This window comes from Hevea brasiliensis, chromosome 9 (assembly GCF_030052815.1).
Source record: "Hevea brasiliensis isolate MT/VB/25A 57/8 chromosome 9, ASM3005281v1, whole genome shotgun sequence".
NCBI classification, from domain to species: domain Eukaryota; kingdom Viridiplantae; phylum Streptophyta; class Magnoliopsida; order Malpighiales; family Euphorbiaceae; genus Hevea; species Hevea brasiliensis.
The window spans coordinates 17,745,736-17,766,018 of record NC_079501.1 but is presented as its reverse complement, the minus strand read 5'-3'; the positions used below and the strand labels follow the sequence as shown (position 1 = coordinate 17,766,018).

General features: G+C 35.9%; 3 protein-coding genes across 3 annotated transcripts; all 3 read left to right on the top strand.

Moving 5' to 3' along the window:
• Positions 1-4,472: 4,472 nt before the first annotated feature.
• Positions 4,473-9,053, top strand: LOC110671391 (conserved oligomeric Golgi complex subunit 5). Its single transcript, XM_021833843.2, has 3 exons — positions 4,473-5,679; positions 6,617-7,090; positions 7,868-9,053. The coding sequence occupies exons 1-3, from the start codon at positions 4,567-4,569 to the stop codon at positions 8,807-8,809; spliced, it is 2,529 nt and encodes an 842-aa protein (XP_021689535.2). The 5' UTR covers positions 4,473-4,566; the 3' UTR covers positions 8,810-9,053.
• A 397-nt stretch (positions 9,054-9,450) lies between these two features.
• LOC110671393 (GDSL esterase/lipase At4g10955) lies at positions 9,451-12,144 on the top strand. The gene is made up of 2 exons (XM_021833852.2): positions 9,451-9,724; positions 10,936-12,144. Exons 1-2 carry the CDS (start codon positions 9,552-9,554, stop codon positions 11,957-11,959), a joined length of 1,197 nt encoding a protein of 398 aa, XP_021689544.1. The 5' UTR covers positions 9,451-9,551; the 3' UTR covers positions 11,960-12,144.
• Positions 12,145-12,572: 428 nt separating this feature from the next.
• Positions 12,573-18,292, top strand: LOC110671396 (3-hydroxyisobutyryl-CoA hydrolase-like protein 5). The gene is made up of 15 exons (XM_021833855.2): positions 12,573-13,018; positions 13,156-13,239; positions 13,331-13,399; positions 13,582-13,645; positions 13,843-13,916; positions 14,189-14,272; positions 14,404-14,488; positions 14,848-14,933; positions 16,158-16,279; positions 16,388-16,448; positions 16,546-16,644; positions 17,363-17,464; positions 17,590-17,631; positions 17,724-17,830; positions 17,946-18,292. Exons 1-15 carry the CDS (start codon positions 12,986-12,988, stop codon positions 17,989-17,991), a joined length of 1,158 nt encoding a protein of 385 aa, XP_021689547.2. The 5' UTR covers positions 12,573-12,985; the 3' UTR covers positions 17,992-18,292.
• The last annotated feature ends 1,991 nt before the right edge of the window (positions 18,293-20,283 follow it).

Here is a 20,283-nt window from a genome sequence, read left to right as displayed (position 1 = left end):
TAACTTATAAGTATATAGTTTATAAACGCCAAAATAAAAAAAATGATCTTACGAACTTATTTTTTATCTTATAAAGTTAACTTACAAATTGAAAAATTATTATAAATAAATGCAGCTTATTTTTAGATCCAAATAATAATGAATAATTATATAGTAAAAAGGAACTCTTTTCTTTAACAATTTTTAATGTAAAATCTTTCGATTCTCAATATGGCAACTATTAATTTTAGGAAGCTTTAGAATTCATTAACCATTAAATTAAATTTTTATATATAAATTTATACATTTTATATATATATTCAACTCAACTCAACTATGTCATTATCCTACAAATTTATTGGGGTTGGTTATATGGATTCTCTTTCTTCACTCTAAATGATTTTGGGTTAAATTCTTGGAAATGTGTAATGCTTTTAAGTCATATTATACTACTCTCCTCCAAATCAGTTTAGGTCTACCCCTTATTTTCTTTATATACTCTAACTCAATGTACTCTACTTGTCTAACTGGAGCCTATGCTTCATATGACCAAACCACCACAATTTCTCTTCTCTCAACTTATCCTCGATTGGCACCACTCCTATATTTTTCTAATACTTTCATTACGGACTTTATTTAGTCTAGTATAGTCATTTGTCCACCTTAATATTATAATTTCCGCAACTCTCATCTTAGACACATGTGGCTCATTCACTATCCAACACGCACTACGATAAAATTTTCCTTTTAACTTATTGGGAATCTTGTGATCGAATAAAACTCAGATAACACGCATCCGGCTTTAATCGTATGACTAATATCCTCCTCACAAAGGGAGAGCATATTTCGGTTTAAACAGAAAAATAGAATTGAACTGAGTCAATTCGGTTCAATCAGTCCGGTTTTAAAATTCAATCGGTTCGGTTCGGTTATTTTGAAAAAAATAAAAAAAATCGAATCGAACAGAAATTACTAATATATATATATATATATATATATATATATATATATATATATATATCAAGGAAATCCTAAGATTTTTGAGTTTTGATTTCTAAGTTTTTTATGTTTTTATTATTGATATTTAATGTTGCAAATATGAAATTTTATAAAATTCGGTTTGATCGGTTTAAAATCGAATTGAACCTTTCTCTTAATAATCAGTTTGATTTGGTTTTTAAAATTTTTTATTTTCGATTTTCGATTTTATCAGTTCAGTTCGGAACCAAACCGACTATTTGCTCACCCCTACTCCTCACATCCCCCGCCTATTTGCAGGATTGAGCCAAGATATTTAAAATGATTACTTTAGGATAATAACATTTTATCTAAACTAACTCATTCTCTATCACCAGTTCGGTATTTTCACTGAACTTGCAATGCATGTATCTGTTTTTGTTTTACTTAACTTAAAACCCTTTAATTATAGAGTACTTCTCCAAAGTACTCATTCTCGCATCTCATCTATCAAAACTATATCAACCGCAAACATTATGCATTAAGAGATATTTTCTTGTATATATTTTGTCAATTCATCTAGAACTAATATAAAAAGGCAATGGTTCACGATTGAACCTCAGTGTAATCTAATTGGGATAGGAACTGTGCGCATAATAATAATTACCCCTTCATACATATATTTTAACACTTATATGTACTTAATAGATATCTTTTTTTATTCTAATATTCTACGTAAGACATATCTAGTTCAAGCTCATACCAAGTACAACCTTAATTTTATCTCTTATTTGTCATGACCCAACCTATGGGCCGGACCGGCACTAGGACCTGGGCCAGCCTAAAGCCCCCGAGGCCCGTAGTAAGCCTAACTATTCACTTAACCCAACTCTAAGGCCCATTTGGGCCCAATTTCAAGAAATCAACCGGACAGAGTCCGGCCTTAAAATGGACATTTCAACGGGGAGTTTTTGACTCACCCGACCTGTAAACACAATAAATACTCAATTGGGGAGCTCAGCTCACCCTCCACATACTCATCAACATAAAAATAAATGGGAGCTCAGCTCCCTCATCCAATCCATCAAACATGCATAAAATATTAAGTTTACAGGTCCAAAATAATAATTTAGTTTACAGACCCATATCAAATAAACATTTCTAACACATGCGGAAATTCTAAGATTTAACAAGTTTATACAAACGTTAATAATCGACCTGCGAGGAAGAAAGCAGGTTAATCTCAAAAATATCCTCCTGTGGCCTGAAAAAATATTGAACAGGAGTGAGCGTTCGACTCAAAGAGTAAAATATCAATTTTAATTATAATCTCTATAACTATTTAAAACTAATGCACCCTGTAGAGTGAAATGCAACATCAACAACATTTTTACATCATAACATCATAAAGGTAATTTGGAGCACTCACACACCCAGTAATATCAATCATAATATATGGGAGCTGATCCCTATCTGACTCTCTTAAATCCAACACAGTGCCGTGAAGAACTCAAGCGGACTTTCGCTTAATAAACCAAATCGGGGTCCCAGTGAAGAACTCAAGCCGTGACTACCCCAGAAGGATCGGGTCAATGAAGATCTCAAGCCGTGACTACCCGTCCTATCCATAGTCCACACCACATCACACGCACGCCAACGCACGCACACTGCTCCAAATTACCACAGCAACATACATGGCACTTTCACAGTTATGAATGCAACATAAATCGTGCCTAAAGTTTATCTATATAGATATATGCATATAAGTGATGCATGGGCATGTTTGAACATATAATAATAGTGAAATTATAATTAAAATTAATATTTTACTCACAGACTTGACAAGATTCTTGTGGTAATTTGGCGGAGGAAGAAAGTCATCGGCTCACCTGACAATTACATTACAATTATTTAATACAAATGACTCAATACAATCAAGAAAAGACCAAATACGTTATAAGTCGTGCTGAAAATCCGGCAGAGTCTCTCCTATACCTAGGACCTACCCAACCTGCAAAATGGCTCAAAGCACACTTCTATATTCACAATCTATATATCCACAACTCAATCACATCACACAGCCCCTCCTGGGCCCATCAAATCAGTCATCCATCACAATATGTAAAATTTCAATTTAGTCCTTATAATTGATCATTTTTGCAAAAACTACTCAAACAAACTCTAAAAATTCTAAAACTTTGCCCCGCGGTCCTTAACAATATTACTAGGCTATTGCAAAAAGAATCATAATTTTCTGAGCTACCACTAATATTTTATGAATTTTTAATCCTATTTAAGCACTAGAAAATTAAGAAAAAGCAAGGTTCGGGTTTACCTTTGCCTATTCCGACTTCGGGAACGCGCTCGAGATGTCTAACAATGGGGGGGTAGCCAAAACCTCGGTCCAATTCGGAGACTTTTTCGGTAAAGGGTCTGTCTGGCCCGAAATTTGTAGACCCGGTCAACTGTCGAATTTCCACGAATTGAGGATAAATACACGAAGCCCACAACACGGGGGTTAGTACATAAATTTTTCAGAATTTTCTAAGCTCATTTAATGCTCGAAAAGACACTGCGAAGTTCCGTGGGACCCACCGAAAAACGGTGTCGGAAAAATTCTAAATTTATGTCGCCGCGAAGCTCTTGACGAGTTGAGTGCTCTGGTACTCTCGGTTTTCTCGTGGGATTCACGGTTTGCGAGAAATCTAGCCTGAAAGTCAAAATGGGCTAAAACTTATCGGGCAAAAATTGGACAAACCGCTCGATGGATTTCGGTGTTCTTGGTGTCTATGGAAAGTCCTCGACGAGTAGATGATTTTAGACACAAGACCCGGTTCAATTGGTGGCCGGATCGGCCGGATTTTGGCCGGGAAGTCGAGGAGTCGCGCGCTGCGTCACTGAGGCCGTTTCGGCGTTCCATGCAATGCCGTGGCGGTGGGGAGAGGCGGCGCGCCAGCGAGGTTGGGAGGCAGGGGAAGTGGCGGCGCGGCAAAGGGAGGAGGGAGGAGAGAGAAAAGAGAGAGAGAAGGGGAGGAGGTCGGACGCGCGCGCGAGGAAGAAGGAAGAAAAAGAAAAGGTCGGTCCGATTCGACCGGTCCGATCCGGTCCGGTTCGATTCAGCCGGTTTGATTCATGATACAAAATTTTAAATTTTTTACTTTGCCTCGGGACTGAAAACGAGGTCCAAAAATTCCGAAAAAAATTTCAGAAAACTCAGAAAAATTCGTAGATTCCAAATATATTTTTAGTTTTACCACGTGGTCTTTAAATTAATTTTTAAAAATCATCAAAGTTTATATTTTCGAAAAATCGAATCTGATTTTTAAAATCCGAAAAACCTCAAAAAAATTTCTAAAATTTAAATAAAATTAAAATATCAAAAATACTCATAAAATAATAAAATTTAAAATTTTGGGGTATTACATTATTTACATAATAACTTAATTTAATTTAAAATAGAACCTTCGACTTACTCACCCTTTAGCTTAAAATAAAAAATAAAAATTCATTCAACATTAAAATTTGATGTTAAACTCCGGCGAGTCGGTCCGGATTTCACAACTATGCATCAAAACTAAAAATTGTGGTTCAAGTTGATTGGCCAAAAATAACAAGAACCGAAAAAAGAAGATGGCTTCACCTGCACTGCAGAGATCTGCACTCTCGCCTTCTGCATCCCCTCTGCAGCGCCTCTCTACCCTAAAAAATTCCTCCTCCTCTTCTTCCCTTCCTTCCACCACCGCCCCATCCTCCGCAGCTGCTTCCCCTTTAGATTCCTTTGCCAAAGACCCTATCCTCTCCCCTTTTCTCTCCTCATCCTTCTCCTCCACTTCCTTCTCCTCCGCCGCCCTCTCTTCCGGCTCCCCCGCCTCCACTGCCGAACACCTCCACCATGCCATCCGCCTCCTCGAATCCCAACTCCGCACTGAAGTCTTATCTCGCCACACCGAACTCCTCAACCAGTTATCATCTCTCAAGCATGCTGAACATGCTCTCTCCACCGTCCGATCCGCCGTCTCCTCTCTCCAGTCCTCTGTACGCCGCGTACGATCGGAGCTCTCCGAACCCCACAAATCCATTCAGTCCAAAACACTACAGCTCTCCAATCTCCATTGCTCTACAGAGCTTTTGCAACACACGATCCGTGCTCTCCGATTGTCCAAGAAGCTGCGCGATCTGATCTCGGCATCGGAGACAGAGCCTGAGAAGCTGGATCTGGCCAAGGCAGCCCAGCTCCATTGTGAGATCTTGAATATGTGCAATGAATATGACTTGATGGGAATCGATTGCATTGATGAAGAGCTCAATTGGATTAAAGAAATTGGCGAAAGACTGCGAGACGAGGCAATGAAAGTTCTGGAGAGGGGAATGGGGGGATTGAATCAGGCTGAAGTTGGTACAGGATTGCAAGTGTTCTATAATTTGGGAGAGTTAAAGGTTACAGTGGAGCAACTGGTGAATAAATACAAGGGGATTGGGGTGAAGAGTGTGAGTGTAGCGTTGGATATGAAGGCCATTTCCGCCGGAGGCGGCGGCGGTGGGTATGGGCCGGGAGGGGTTAGAGGGAGTGGAACACCTCAAATTGGAGGGGGGGCGAGAGCCAGAGAAGCGCTATGGCAGAGAATGGGAACATGTATCGATAAATTGCATTCCGTAGTGGTTGCCGTTTGGCATTTGCAGAGGGTCTTGTCCAAGAAGAGAGATCCATTTACGCATGTTTTGCTGCTTGATGAGGTTATCAAGGTGAGAAAGAGTGAAAGACTATAATTTTCTTTATTATTATTATTTTTTTGTTTCTGCCTAATTAAAATTAATGTTTGTTTGCTGAGAAAATCTTGGAAATGAGAGACTGAATTTAAAAGTTGAGGCCTAAGAACTGTGAGTGTGTGCAGCTAAGAATGATACAATGGCGTGGTTACTCTAGATAAACTAAGTAAACTGGAATATATCAGAAAAGAAGAAAAAAGATATGTAATTAGCTCAGATGTGCATATAACCGTAACCATTTATTTGTTGAGGGTAGGAGTGGAATTGAAGAATATTTAAGCAGAAGCGACTGAAATATTAGCTCACTTTGTGGGTTTCTAGGAAATCCTTACCTTGTTATCATACTATTAATTTGTGTGAAGGAGTGAAGACTCAGAGAGCAGTGACCATAGAGGAGAAGGGGCTAGGGCACAGAGAGGGGGTCTTGTCGTGTTTTGGCTTTTTGGGGAAAAAGGCTGTGCCAGTAGGCCTTTGGTTGAAACGCAGAGTTTTGAAACAGTGGGCCCATATACTTTTTATTTTTTTAATTTATAGAGATCAATTTGGTTTGGTTAGGTTATTTCCGTAAACAGAACTGAGTTACCAAAAATAAAATCGAATTTGTTAAACTGGTCAGTTCGATCAATTGTGTTGGTGGGAACCGATTAGTGAACACCCCGACTCTTATTTCCTTTTGAATAGTCTTGATTTGTACTCTAACTAGTTTCCTTGGCACAAAATGATTATTATGCTCTATGCTTAGTAATTTTCAGATCCAATTGATGAATTGAGAACATCTTAGGATTCTTGGCCAGTTGACCTGTCCCTCCTTAGTTCTGTATGACAAAGCTGATGTTTTGGGCACTTGTAATTGCCATCTTGATTTTCCACTATTTCACTCTCTTTCGGCTTACACCAGCTTTTATTCAATTAGGAAGGTGATTCCATGTTAACTGATCGAGTTTGGGAGGCACTAGTGAAGGCTTTTGCAAGCCAAATGAAGTCTGCTTTCACTGCATCAAGTTTTGTTAAGGAGATATTTACTGTGGGATATCCTAAACTCTTCTCAATGATAGATAACCTACTAGAAAGGATTTCACAGGATACGGATATCAAAGGGGTTTTACCAGCCATTAGCTTGGAAGGGAAAGAACAGATGGTTCAAGCTATTGAGATTTTCCAGACAGCTTTCTTGGCTTTGTGTTTAAGTCGCCTTTCAGACATTGTAAATACTGTTTTCCCTGTGTCCAGTCGTGGAAGCATTCCCTCCAAAGAACAAATCTCTCGGATTATATCACGCATCCAGGAAGAAATTGAAGGTGTTCAGTTGGATGGACGATTGACTCTTCTTGTGCTGCATGAAATTGGCAAGGCCTTGCTTCTGCTTGCAGAACGAGCAGAATACCAGGTATTTTGACAGAAAAATATGCTATTGATTTTTATTTTCTTTTCTTTTCCCCCTTCTCTCTCTATGGTCTGTTGTCATTTGGAGGCATATCTTGGGCTATGTATGTGGAGTTGTTCCTCATATGACACATAATGATAATCCACTTGTATATCCTACTCAGAGTCAGAGCATTACCACAATTCCATAATTTGTTCTTTCTGTGTCCTTTTCGTTGGTCTTTTTATTGGTGATATTGCTGCATTACACTTCTCTAGTAAAATTATTATCTTGTAATTATTTATGTTACATGTTCTATCATATCAGTACATGCTGCAATTGTAACCATAATCCAAAGAAATGAAGAATGGCCACCTTCTGATGCAATGTTGATGGATTCTTGGAATTCCAGTGTCGAGCAACTCTGCTTCTTTCTTTTTGTCATAATGCTTACTTGGTGTACACTAAAATGACATTGGTGGACTAGTTTCTTATATATTTTTATGGCATTCCCTGTGCATTCATTTCTACAATTTGTTGATGTCTTAGTATTAAAAGTTGGAGGTTATGGATCAAATAGGATAAACACTGGTAGACCGTTCACTCTATTTGTTATTTGATGATCATTCAGCAATACAACATTCATTGGCAAAGTCTTATTAACTATATAAAGAAAATGCTGAAACTTAAACAATGCGATTCTATTATTTTTAGGGTTCTACAACCTAGGCATTTTGATTTCTCATGATTAACAAGTTGGCATTGTCATTTGAAAGATCACAAATTGCATCTGAATGGCAGATATCCGCTGGTCATGAGGCTCGCCAAATTATGGGTCCTGCAACTCCAGCACAAATCAAGAACTTCGCTTTATGTCAGCATCTACAAGAAGTTCACACTTCCATATCATCTATGATTATTGGACTGCCCACTATTGCTGCAGAAGTGTTATCTCCCTCACTGGGTGCAATATATGGGGTTGCCCGTGATTCAGTTACACCTTTGTTCAAAGCAATGGTTGACCGTCTAGAATCGTGCATCTTGCACATTCATGAACAGAACTTTGGTGTTCTTGGCATGGATGCTGCAATGGACAACAACACTTCACCTTACATGGAGGAGTTGCAGAAGTCTATCCTTCACTTTCGTACTGAGTTCTTGTCTAGGTTGTTACCTTCTTCAACAAATGCTGCAGCTGCAGGGGCTGAAACAATTTGCACCCAGCTTGTAAGAAGCATGGCGTCTAGGGTTTTGACATTTTTTATTAGACATGCTTCGCTTGTACGACCACTGTCAGAATCAGGTAAACTCAGAATGGCTAGAGACATGGCTGAGCTTGAATTAGCTGTGGGTCAAAATTTGTACCCAGTTGAACAACTTGGTCTGCCCTACCGGGCTCTCCGAGCATTTCGGCCTCTTATTTTCTTGGAGACATCTCAACTCGAAGCTTCTCCTGTTCTTCAAGATCTGCCACCAAGTGTCATACTGCACCACCTTTACTCCCGAGGACCTGATGAATTGCAGTCTCCATTGCAAAGAAACAAACTTACACCTCTGCAGTATTCATTGTGGCTAGATTCTCAAGGAGAGGATCAGATTTGGAAAGGTATTAAAACCACACTAGATGATTATGCTGTGAAGGTTAGATCTAGAGGAGATAAGGAATTTAGCCCTGTATACCCACTTATGCTTCAGTTAGGATCCTCGTTGACAGGGCATTCTCCGGTGTCCCAAAAGCCGTAATTTCCACTACTTGTATTGTAAGTCCCTTATCTTCAAACCCTTGCCCGAGGAATTTCACCTGTGTAGTATGTGTATAGGCCGGCCATGAGGAAGCTTTATGGCTCATTTTTGTTTTTCTTGATTGAACTATTAACATCCTTGTGATGAAGTCAGGAACACTAGAACTTTTTGTATTGAAAGGGTCGTGCGCTTGTAAAAACATTGGAGCTTCGATAATTTACCATGTAGTATCTCTTCTGCACGATTTTAAATTGTTTCAACATCTTATTATCTTTTAATCCAAAAAAAATAAAATTAATAAACCAGCAAACGCTTTTTCATAGAAAATATAAAAATAAAGTTCATGAAAGAGAATAAGGCAATTTTACTGAGAAATTAACTCCACTCTAAAAAAAATAAAAAAAAAAATTTATCAAAATTGAAAGAAATAAAAAAAATATCTGTTGTTGATTAATAAAAAATTAATTATTACTTTTTTTTTATTTTAAAGAATAATTAATTAATTTTTTTTTTTTTCTGTGAGAGACATTTTTGGGAGGGGTTAAAATAAGATCTTAGCCGTTTAAAAATGGCCTGATGGGAAATTATTTTTTTATTCAAAAAAATTATGTATAACTGGCTTTCACTATTAATAAAGCGACAACTAGCAAATATGACCGTTGGAAGGCAATTTATAGAGAACAAAGAATCAAAATCCCAAAAAGCCAAAAGAAAATCCTTTCTTCGTTGACAAGCCTATCAAATGGAAAGAAATCAATTACTAACAAAGAAGAGAGGAAGAGAAGATTGCAGTATGGAAAATCAAGGGACAGATGAGGCTATGGCGGAAGAGGAAGCACACCCATATGCATTTCACGTTTCTGGGCCTCGAAATGTGGCTTCTCCTAATTGGAGAGACCTTATCAATTCCAGTTGGTTAGCATGCTCTTTCCCGTCTCGCTTTTGTTTCAAATTTCCCAATTGGTTTACCCATTAGCTACTTAAGAACATTTCACTTAAAAGTAAGTGATTTTAAGTAGAAAAATCTAGTGGGTTTTTTCGCGTCGAGTATCTTAGTGTGTATATGAAGAGAGGATTTGTTTAAATTTAGTATGTGAATTCAGAATACTAAAAAATATAATTTGGGTTCTAGCTAAGATAATCAGGGCTTGTAAAATGCTGTGTTTTCTTTGTTTATTTTCAGAATTCAAGACATACACAAACGTTTGGAATTTTCCTTTTTTGATTTAATAATGCAATCATCATGTTTATCTAATATAATTGTCTTTCTACTGGTCTGAAGTCAATAATTTCCAGGTGATGGATCATTTCTTGCCATCGATCTGGGTTTGAAATGTGCTTGTGCAGAAATTTGCTGCATGAATATTCAACAGTTGATGACTAGGGAGTAACATTCTGATTTCTGAAGTTATATATAATCATTCATAGTTTGCCTTTACTAACACATGGAATCATATCTTTCAAAAGATTTTCAGTAACTTGATTTTGTTATCCTTGCATCTTGATTTGGTACTACCAGAATTTTTTGATGCCCAGTAGGAATCAGAAAAGAGTCAACCCTTTGCTAGTTCTGCTGATTTTGAATTAGGGAAAAATGTTAGATCTTTATGGTATGGGGTATCCATGATAATTTAAATTGGATATCTCTCTGATATATTGTTATGGTTATTTAGCAGCCCTTGTTTCTTTTGGGCAGTAAATTTGTTTGCATTTGTTTTACTTCATAGTACTTTGTATATAAATCTACTAATAATTCCTAGCTATTGTCCTTGATGTAAGAAGAAGAGAAGACGTGGTTGATACTGACAGTTGGTTTGTAGAAATTATTCATCGACACTACTAGATTACTTTTCTTATGGAAAGTTTGTTTACGTTTCTTGTTTCATTTTTGTTTACGTTTCTTGTTTCATGTTATTTTTTCACTTAAACTATGTAGGAAAGCAACACGGTTTTTTTCAATAAGAAGATTCATTATACCTACACAGATTTGCTTATATGAATGAGAAAATGCATCCATAACCATGCAGATTTGTCTATGCATACCTATGCAGATGGTAACTATATGTTTGTGGCAATATCAGATGTTTGGCTGATAACCTTAAAATATATATTATTCATTCATACAGGAAGAATGAGAATTACAAGAGAACTGTAATTGCCTGCTTCATTCAAGCAGTCTACTTGCTTGAGCTTGACAGACAAGAGAACAGAACAGAAGAGAATGCCCTTGCTCCAATGTGGTGGATGCGCTTCAAGTACAAACTGACCCAAACTTTAGTTGATGAAAGAGATGGATCAATATTTGGCGCAGTTTTAGAATGGGACAGAACTGCAGCATTTGCTGATATGATACTCATCAGACCTAGTGGAGCACCTAAAGCTGTTTTAGCACTCCGAGGAACACTACTCAAGAGCCCAACAATCCGAAGGGATATTGAGGATGACCTCCGTTTTCTTGCTTGGGAAAGCTTGAAGGGTTCTGTTAGATTCAAGGTAGCACTTGACGCATTAAAATCGGTTGCTGAAAACTATGGAAGCTGCAATGTATGCATTGCAGGTCATTCTTTGGGTGCTGGCTTTGCTCTCCAAGTGGGAAAAGCATTAGCTAAAGATGGTATATATGTGGAAGCCCATTTATTTAATCCTCCCTCAATTTCTATAGCCATGAGCTTGAGGAATATTGGGGAAAAAGCTGGATTTGCTTGGAAGAAACTTAAATCGATGCTTCCTTCAAGTAGTGAATCTCAGGCCACCAATATGGGGGACAAAAGTTCTACAATAGGATTCAGGAATTGGGTGCCGAATTTCATGGATAAAACTTCTATAGGATTGAAAAAATGGGTACCACATTTATATGTGAATAATAGTGATTACATTTGTTGCTATTACACTGACGCTGATGGACCTGAAGATAAAAATGCTAATAAGGAGAATCTGGGTTGCACAAATTTTACAAATGGACAAGTTGCAGCAAAGTTGTTTGTCATGTCAAAGGGAAAACAGAAGTTCCTTGAGGCTCACGGCTTAGAACAATGGTGGTCTGATGACGTGCAACTTCAAATGGCCCTCCACAACAGCAAGCTGATAAGCAGGCAGCTGAAATCCTTGTATAACCTCCCAGCTCCTCAACCAACACATGTGCCACAATGACACTGGTTGGTGGTGCCTTACATTCATTCATTTCAATCCTGATACATTCATTCATACTACCTTTCTGGTGTTGGTAATTTGTATTTGCTACAAATTTGAGAAAGAGAATTCATGTTCGTTCTTTGGAAAGATTGGCTTTTTCTGGCCTCGTTCGTATTCATAATCAACAAATGTTTCCTCCTCTATTCACTCATTTATCTTTATCCATAACGCACTTTCTTTTTTTCCCCTTTTTTGCCCTCTAGCTAACACTTAAAATCAATTGAAGATTAGATGTTTTTCAATGCGGCCTCCAATTCCATTTAGCTTAAGGCGTGATTGGAATTCAATTGTGGTTAGACGTATGTCTACACCTTGCACAATTTATTTTTACTAAAATAAATTTGTTAAATATTGTTTAATCATATTTGAACTATTAAATAATTAAATTTAATTATAAGTATATGAACTCAGAATTTACAAAAAAAAAGATAATATTTTACTTTTAATTAATTACCCCATAAATATTTTAAATTTTAATTTTGGTAATTAAATAAATTTATAATTAATCTTTAAAATTAAGTTAAAAATAAAAGTAGGACGCATAATTGCGGAAACATTAAAGCAAAATTAATTTTGCCCTTGTTTCCCAATTCTGCTTCCCTTGTCTAGATGGCACTTCTGTTGACCATAAGACGGGAAGACGAGTAGAGAGGTTGGTGAGACCTGAGAGTTGACAGATTATCAAAGAGCAAGCCCAAAGCTACTCTAACTAACATGTGTACTGTTGAGCGGTGGTAGGTAATGAGTAGTAGCAGATAAAACCCCACTCTGTAAATGTGGAAGCTCCATCTTCGACATCTCTACTGCTTTCTTTCTTTAAGACCAAGAACCATCAACTCCTCTCCACCGCCTAATGCTCCATATCCATTCTTCTTTGTCATCCATCTAAAACCTTAATCTTTTTCTTATTTTAAGCTACTCCCATTTGTCTTTGCCCAATTTCTTGCTTTGGAATCAACTGACTTCGCTGAATCATTTAGGAAAATGGCTCAAGAAGTGGTAAACCCAGAGGAGCAGGTCTGTAAATTTAGTTGGCCTGTTCCTTCCGCTGTTCTTTAAATCAAAGTCTATAGTTGGGTAATTTGTCTGTTGATACTAGAGGAACAAAGTGCTGTTCTTGATTACTAATGGATTTCTTTTTATCTGCTCTTTAGGTTGTTCTTGGAGAAGAAATAGGTAAAGTGAGGTTGATCACATTGAATAGGCCGCGTCAGCTAAATGTTATTTCATCCAAAGTGGTATGTTTGATAAATTCCATACCATCTTATTCTATGGTTCTCGATTCTTCTCTTGTGTAACTGAATCAAACGTTTCATTTGCTGAATTCAGGTTTCTCTGCTAGCAGATTTCTTGGAGAAATGGGAGAAAGACGAAAATGCAGAACTTATATTAATCAAGGCAAGTTCTTCTTCTTCTTGAAATCTCTTACTTAAATTTACGATATGAAAAACTGAAATGCCATAATATGAATACTTCTGTGGTGTTCATGGATGATCCTAACTGTTGGAAGCAACTTAAATGCTGCTCTTACGGATTGTTCAAGTTGTCAAAAGCTTATAGTGATCCTGTATTTTGTTCAGGGTGCCGGTCGAGCATTTTCTGCTGGTGGGGATCTAAAAATGTTTTATGATGGGAGGACGTCAAGTAAATATACTTTCCTGAAATAAACTATTAGTTCTTATTTTGCTTGGGACATCAATTAGGATTCTTCCATCCTCAGTCTACACATACTGCGCACAAAGAACATGTGCTAGAAGATATTATTCGTTTTCTTAAATCTATGAGATCATTTATTTCCTACACGTACAAAGTGAATCCATTAATTATTTGTTTTTTGGCAGACGATTCTTGCCTTGAGGTGGTCTACAGAATGTACTGGCTTTGTTATCACATCCACACATATATGAAAACCCAGGTAATATTTCCAGGCAAATTGCGTTCTCATACTCTGACTTGGTGCAATGGTAAGGTTGCTCCTTTGTGACCAGAACTTCATGATTCCAGATCACAAGAACAGCCTCTCTGCTAAAACCATGGGGAAGGTTACAAGCTATAGAAAACCTTCCTCTGACCCCCCATTCCATCCTGTGGCTTGTATGCCTTCTAAGGCATTTATTATCACATTATGATTTTGCCAAATTGCTGTTGAAGTAGAAACATACTGATGAATGCCAATATTATTAACAGGTTGCTCTTGTCCATGGAATTTCAATGGGAGGCGGCGCATCTTTTGTGGTCCCGATGAAATTTTCTGTTGTCACAGAGAAAACTGTGGGTATTGGCTGCCTGTTTGGGTATTTCTAGTCACAAATAAGTTAGCGTAGTCTTTTTGGTCTTAAAGGTTTGGAATTTAAATCAGAATTGGCAGACCAATCTTTCTGGTGACTGTTATGTATGCATAGGTTTTTGCAACTCCAGAAGCAAGTATTGGATTTCATACTGATTGCAGTTTCTCATACATTCTTTCCCATCTCCCTGGGCATTTGGGTGAGTTTGCAGCTGTTGAAAGATATCACACATACTTTGTCATGATCACAGAAGCATAATCCCCTTTTTGAAATCTATAGTTTTACAAGAATTCAATTCAATTCAATTGACTTCTTTTTGGACAATTCTCATGTTTGGAATGAAAAAATTCAATTGTTTTTAACTTGAAAATATTTTCATTTATCAAGCATGAGAATTCAATTGAATTCATTTTTTTGCAAATAATTTATTGCAAACGAAGCCTAAAAATTTTAGAAAATTCATATTTCCATAATAAAGAGGAACCAAATGGGAAATGGTTTTTTTTTTTTTTTTTTTTTTTTTAACTTTGGATTGATATAATGTGGTACTATATGCAGGGGAATACTTAGCTTTAACTGGAGCAAGGCTGAATGGTAAGGAATTGGTTGTTGCTGGCCTAGCCACTCACTTTGTCCCTTCTGAGGTGAGTTCAAATTTTATTCCATTTTGTAGCCTTAGGCGAAATGGGCCTTTAGAAGGAGAAAACAAAATTGTAGTATTTGTTTCTAACAAATAATTCATATGCAAGTGAATGAAATTCATATTTGCTAATGAAGGCATCATTATAAGCACAGTATTGGGTGCAAATTTAGTTTCTCAGTGCTTTTGGTGATTACTGATTCGAGCTGGGTATACCATGGGTCTTGTATTAGCAGCTGCTTCTTCTTTTCTAGTTTTTCCAATGTACAATTTGTTTATTTATTATAACTAATTAACGGAAATTAATCATTAACTATCTGTAAAAGACTTGCCTCCCTGAGCAAAATGATTGGGTTAACCCAATAAAATGATAGTAGTTGGTGAAAATTGCCTCTCTCAAGCTGTAGGTGACTGACGATTAATGGTGCCAATAATTTATTTCATTTCTGCGTTAACATGTATTATTGAATTATTAGATATTTTATAATCATTTATATCATAAAAAGTATATAAAATTTCTCTTTGAAATATTTTTTTTATTATAAAATGTCATTATTTAAATTTCAAAATTCCAATTGAACATTTTAAAATAATTTTTAAAAATATTACATATTAATTATTTGTAGAAAATAAAAAAACTACTAATTATATTAATACACTATTATTGTTTTTAAGAGATTATAATATATAGTTAATATTTATTTAATAATATATTGGTTAAACCCTGATTCAACTTTAAAACCTTAACACACTGCATTCAGCAGTTATTTATAAGATAAATGTAAATAATTAAATTTCTTTGAAAACCTTAACCCATAACAAGGTTCGTGTTTGAAAACCTTGTTATTTATATTTGAATGACCAAATTTCTTTTGAATTGTAACATATTATCATATTCGTTATCCATTTTTCCTTTAGTGGCATTTCTTATAGTGATTATTACAGTTTAGTCTGCCAAGATTCCACTATTCACATTTATTTTATGAATAACTGCTGATGCCACTGATATATACTATTTGTATGAATATCCCAACTTGAAGCATATTGAGATTGAAGAAAATAATGTAATGCTGCATTTGCATTCTGCTGGTTTTTCTTTTTCTTTTTTTTTTCCCCTTCTTTTTCTCTAAATCGTTGGTATCGATGCTATGAAAGTGATGCAATATTGTAATTTTGTTCAAGTAAATGTTTGACAAAGATACATAAGGTCTTGTTTTCTATATATCAGAAACTGCCTGAGCTAGAGAAGCATTTGATAAGCTTGAACTCTGGTGATGAGAAAGCAGTCAAATCTGCGATTGAAGAATTCTCTATGGATGTTCAGCTTGATGAAGAAAGTGTTTTAAACAAGTAATTAATATGAACCTCTCAAGCATATGATACTGTTATACATGGATCCTTTAAATTAACCCAAATATTTCCATGTTATGAGGACCTGATATTGCTCTTACCTTTTAGGCTTTCCATAATTGACGAGTGTTTTTCCAAGGATACTGTGGTAGACATCATCAAATCATTTGTAAGTTTCATTTTTCTTTCCTTGCAACAAGATTACAACATACACCAGCAAATTTTTAATTGCACCCATGTAATTGAATTTGTATCGTGCCATGCAGGAAGCTGAGGCAACTAAAGAAGGAAATGGATGGATAGGAGCAATACTGAAAGGGTTGAAAAGATCTTCTCCTACAGGATTGAAAATCACACTCAAATCGGTAATGGCTTTATATATTATGCATGGCAGATATTATGCCTGACAACTGGTCTCACTTCAAGTTGGCAAATAGGCCTATGCCTTTAATGTTATATGTTCAATAACACATTCTGCTCTGAAAGGCTCTCAATAATCTTAAAACAAAATCTCAAGACATGAAATGCCCTTTATAACATTTATAAATTGGTAGAAATTGTATGAAATTCTCATTCTGCCACCGAAATTGAGAGTAGATGCTGTGTTTCAAATTGCAGACTTATCATCTCAAATATCTGACTGGTGCTTATTCCATTGTCTGAGCTGGAATTCTCCAAAGCTTTCTGTTTGAATCCAATGAGTGAAAAGAGTCTGATTAATATTTTTTTTATTTCTATTTTTTCCGTGTCTGGTATTTCATGCACTTGTTTTGTTAAATTGCTTTTGCCGAATTGGATTTGTTCGCAGAAGTCAACATCGCAACTTTCTTTACTAGTGGTTTTATGATTTGAACAAGTTCCTTGCTTTTTCCCATGTTCAGCCCTTCAAAAATCTTATTTAATTTATCATCTGAGCCTTTTAATTGGGCACGGTGTTCCATCCGATCTCATCCTTTTCTAAACTGAGGGAACAATCATGAATATTGACTTAACATTAGAATTGCTAATGTTTTTGGTTTTATCCTACTTACTGTTGGTTCTAGATTTCATGCACAAGTTGGCCCTTTTTCTTCTTTGCTCCAGATTCGTGAAGGACGGAAACAAACAATTGCTGAATGTCTTAAGAAAGAATTCAGAATAACAATGAACATACTTCGAACTGCAATATCTGCAGACGTCTATGAGGTACTAGCTAGAGATGTCTGATTAGCGACCGAGGACAAAAAAAAAAAGTTCATAATAAATTACCGATTTTAAATCAAAATTGCTTCTTGATTCTGAAACGAACTATTCTTATTTCTGTTGTCAAGGGTATTAGGGCTCTCACCATTGACAAGGATAATGCTCCTAAGGTAAACTCTCTCTCTCTCTCTTGGAGTAAGTTGGCACTTGTTTGTTCATTTTATGTAAATGTCATCTAAATTTTCAACTACTAATTGTACAGTGGGACCCACCAACTTGGAACGAAGTGGATGATGAAAAAGTGGACCTTGTATTTCAGCCATTCAAAGAGGATTTGGAGCTCCAAATTCCTGGAAAAGAAGACTGCAGGTCAGTGTGTTTTCAAAGTTATAGTTCAAAAATTTCCTTTGCAACTTCTAATTCTATTACTGAGTAATTTATTATCATTGAAACAAACGGAGCCTTAATCTTAACCAAATTACAGGTGGAGTGGCAAATATGAGAATTCACCATACGCAGCGTTAAGTTGACAGAAAAAAATGAATCTGAAATGCCTGCTCAAAATAAATTCTAAACTCTGAGGACATATGCATCACAATGTGGATCATTTCAGGCAGTCTACTCCTGTATTTCTGCTCTATGTTTTTAATTACTCATGTAGGGGGTGGGGGAGTCAAAACTGGGTCTCCTAGGTTTAACATATATGCAGCTACCAGCCCACTGCTGCTGCTTTATGTTTCTTCTTGTAATAATATTACTCAGACTCAACCAAAATGTACGACTTTGGCGTGATATTTCATCTTGATATTTATGATGAGTATGATTATACTACTTCACCCTTGTATGTGCTCTCACTTAGAAAGGCAGAAGCAGACATGGCAAGATAATTGGAATGATCTTAAAAGCATGTGGCCGTAATTCAGGAGCCTATTTTCTTCTTATGGACGCCTGTGGGAAGACATACCTTTAATGTCTAAACCTATTATTACCAGCTAATTCAAGCTCTAAGTTCCTCACGAGTCACTTCCTGCCAAGGCCCGTGTTTGAAGCTACTTGGGAGTGCATAATTCTTTCAATCAGATATTTATGAAATAAAATATGGGCGATTAAAAGATCAAAGTTTTGATTGTAGCCAGAGATCATGAGGGGAAGTTTTGATGTCTGGGGCTGGAGTTATTAACTGTTCCATTCCTGCAGATGAAGCGGAAGTTGAGGCTGTAATTTTTGGTGTTCATCGTGCTCTTGATGCAGGCTTCGTAGACATCCAGCTGGAGTCAGATTGGTTGATCTTGGTTAACCATGTTCAGAACAAAACAGTCCCTAATTTATATTTTGGAACAAGAATTCAGCAGCCTTTGTTGGTTTCTTAGCTCTGCAGATCCTTTTGTGGCTCCCACGTTTTCAGAGAGGCCAATGAGTTGGCCCATTCATTAGCTAAATTGGCTGTCTATTGTTTCAGAAGAGTTATTCTATTGTTTCAGAAGAGTTATTGTGGATGGAAGAGGTTAGTATTGCCATCAGAGATTCATGATTCTATTGGGCTAAAAAGATCAATTTCACGGAAAACTATATACAGAACCGGTTACATTAATGATGTCCTAATTGGTATGACAAGTCAATCAAATCTTAACAAGTGAATTTATTTAAAAAAAAAAATAAAAGAAAAAAAAAACTGAACTAGGTTTTTATTAAAGGACTCACAGGTTAGTTTTACCATTTCATTATATCATACCCCTAACTTAACATACTGATTGATGTAATCGAGATATTATATAATTTCTCTAATTTTACTTTGAAAGACTTGCGTCCTCAGTTTTCTTAATGAAGTATCGCAGTTGTATAAAATTAAAAAAAAAAAAAAATCAGAGCAACGGTAGAAAACACAAATAAAATGAACAGCATTTTTATTAAAATCTAATAAAAGACTGCTTCAACAATTAAATATTTCATTTTTTTATTAAAAAAAATGCAAATACATTAACTCCATTTTCTGTTTTTAATGTTGGCGACATGTGAGGAGATTTGAGAAATTTATCCCAAAGATTTTGCTGTTAATTGTAAAATCAATTTTTAATGTTAAAATTATTTTTTTTAAATGGTAAAAATAAGTACTTAAATGGCCGTTATATATATATATATATATATATATATATATATATATATATATATATATTTTTTTTTTTTTTTAATTAACAGTTTATTCCACATCAATGCCACGTAATCTAACCCAATATTGTTGGCTCAACACTTAAATATTAACAATACAATTATCAAAATATTACGGAAAAAATTATCTAAAATTTGAAAGCGGAAAATTACTAAAGAAATATAATATAAAATTCAAATAATCAATCGCTAAAGGCAATCATTAGGCGGAAACAAAAAAACACTCAAGAAATCTATAAAAGAATCTATGCCACGTTAGCAGCTCGTAATTAACTAATCCTATTAATTTGTTTTGCACTTAACCTTAACATAGAATTCACATGATATACCCAGTGTGTTAATTAAAAAAATCATCTAAAATTGAAACCAGAAAATATATTCTAAATTCCCTCTATATAATTCTATTTCAAAAATTAAATTTAATTTTCATTTTAAGAACAGTGTAGACGGGAATCAATATCAGAGCCTTCGACAACCTAGAGATAGTTTGGCGCTACGTTCAACCCTCATCCACAGCTTAGAAGGAGTGAGCTAGACACTGCGTTCAACCCACGGCCACTGCGCACCAACTCCGTAACATTAAACCTACACTTTGTCCGAAAGTTGCTGGAAATAATGTTAACATGGAATTTGTGCACCACAAAAGCCATTCATCA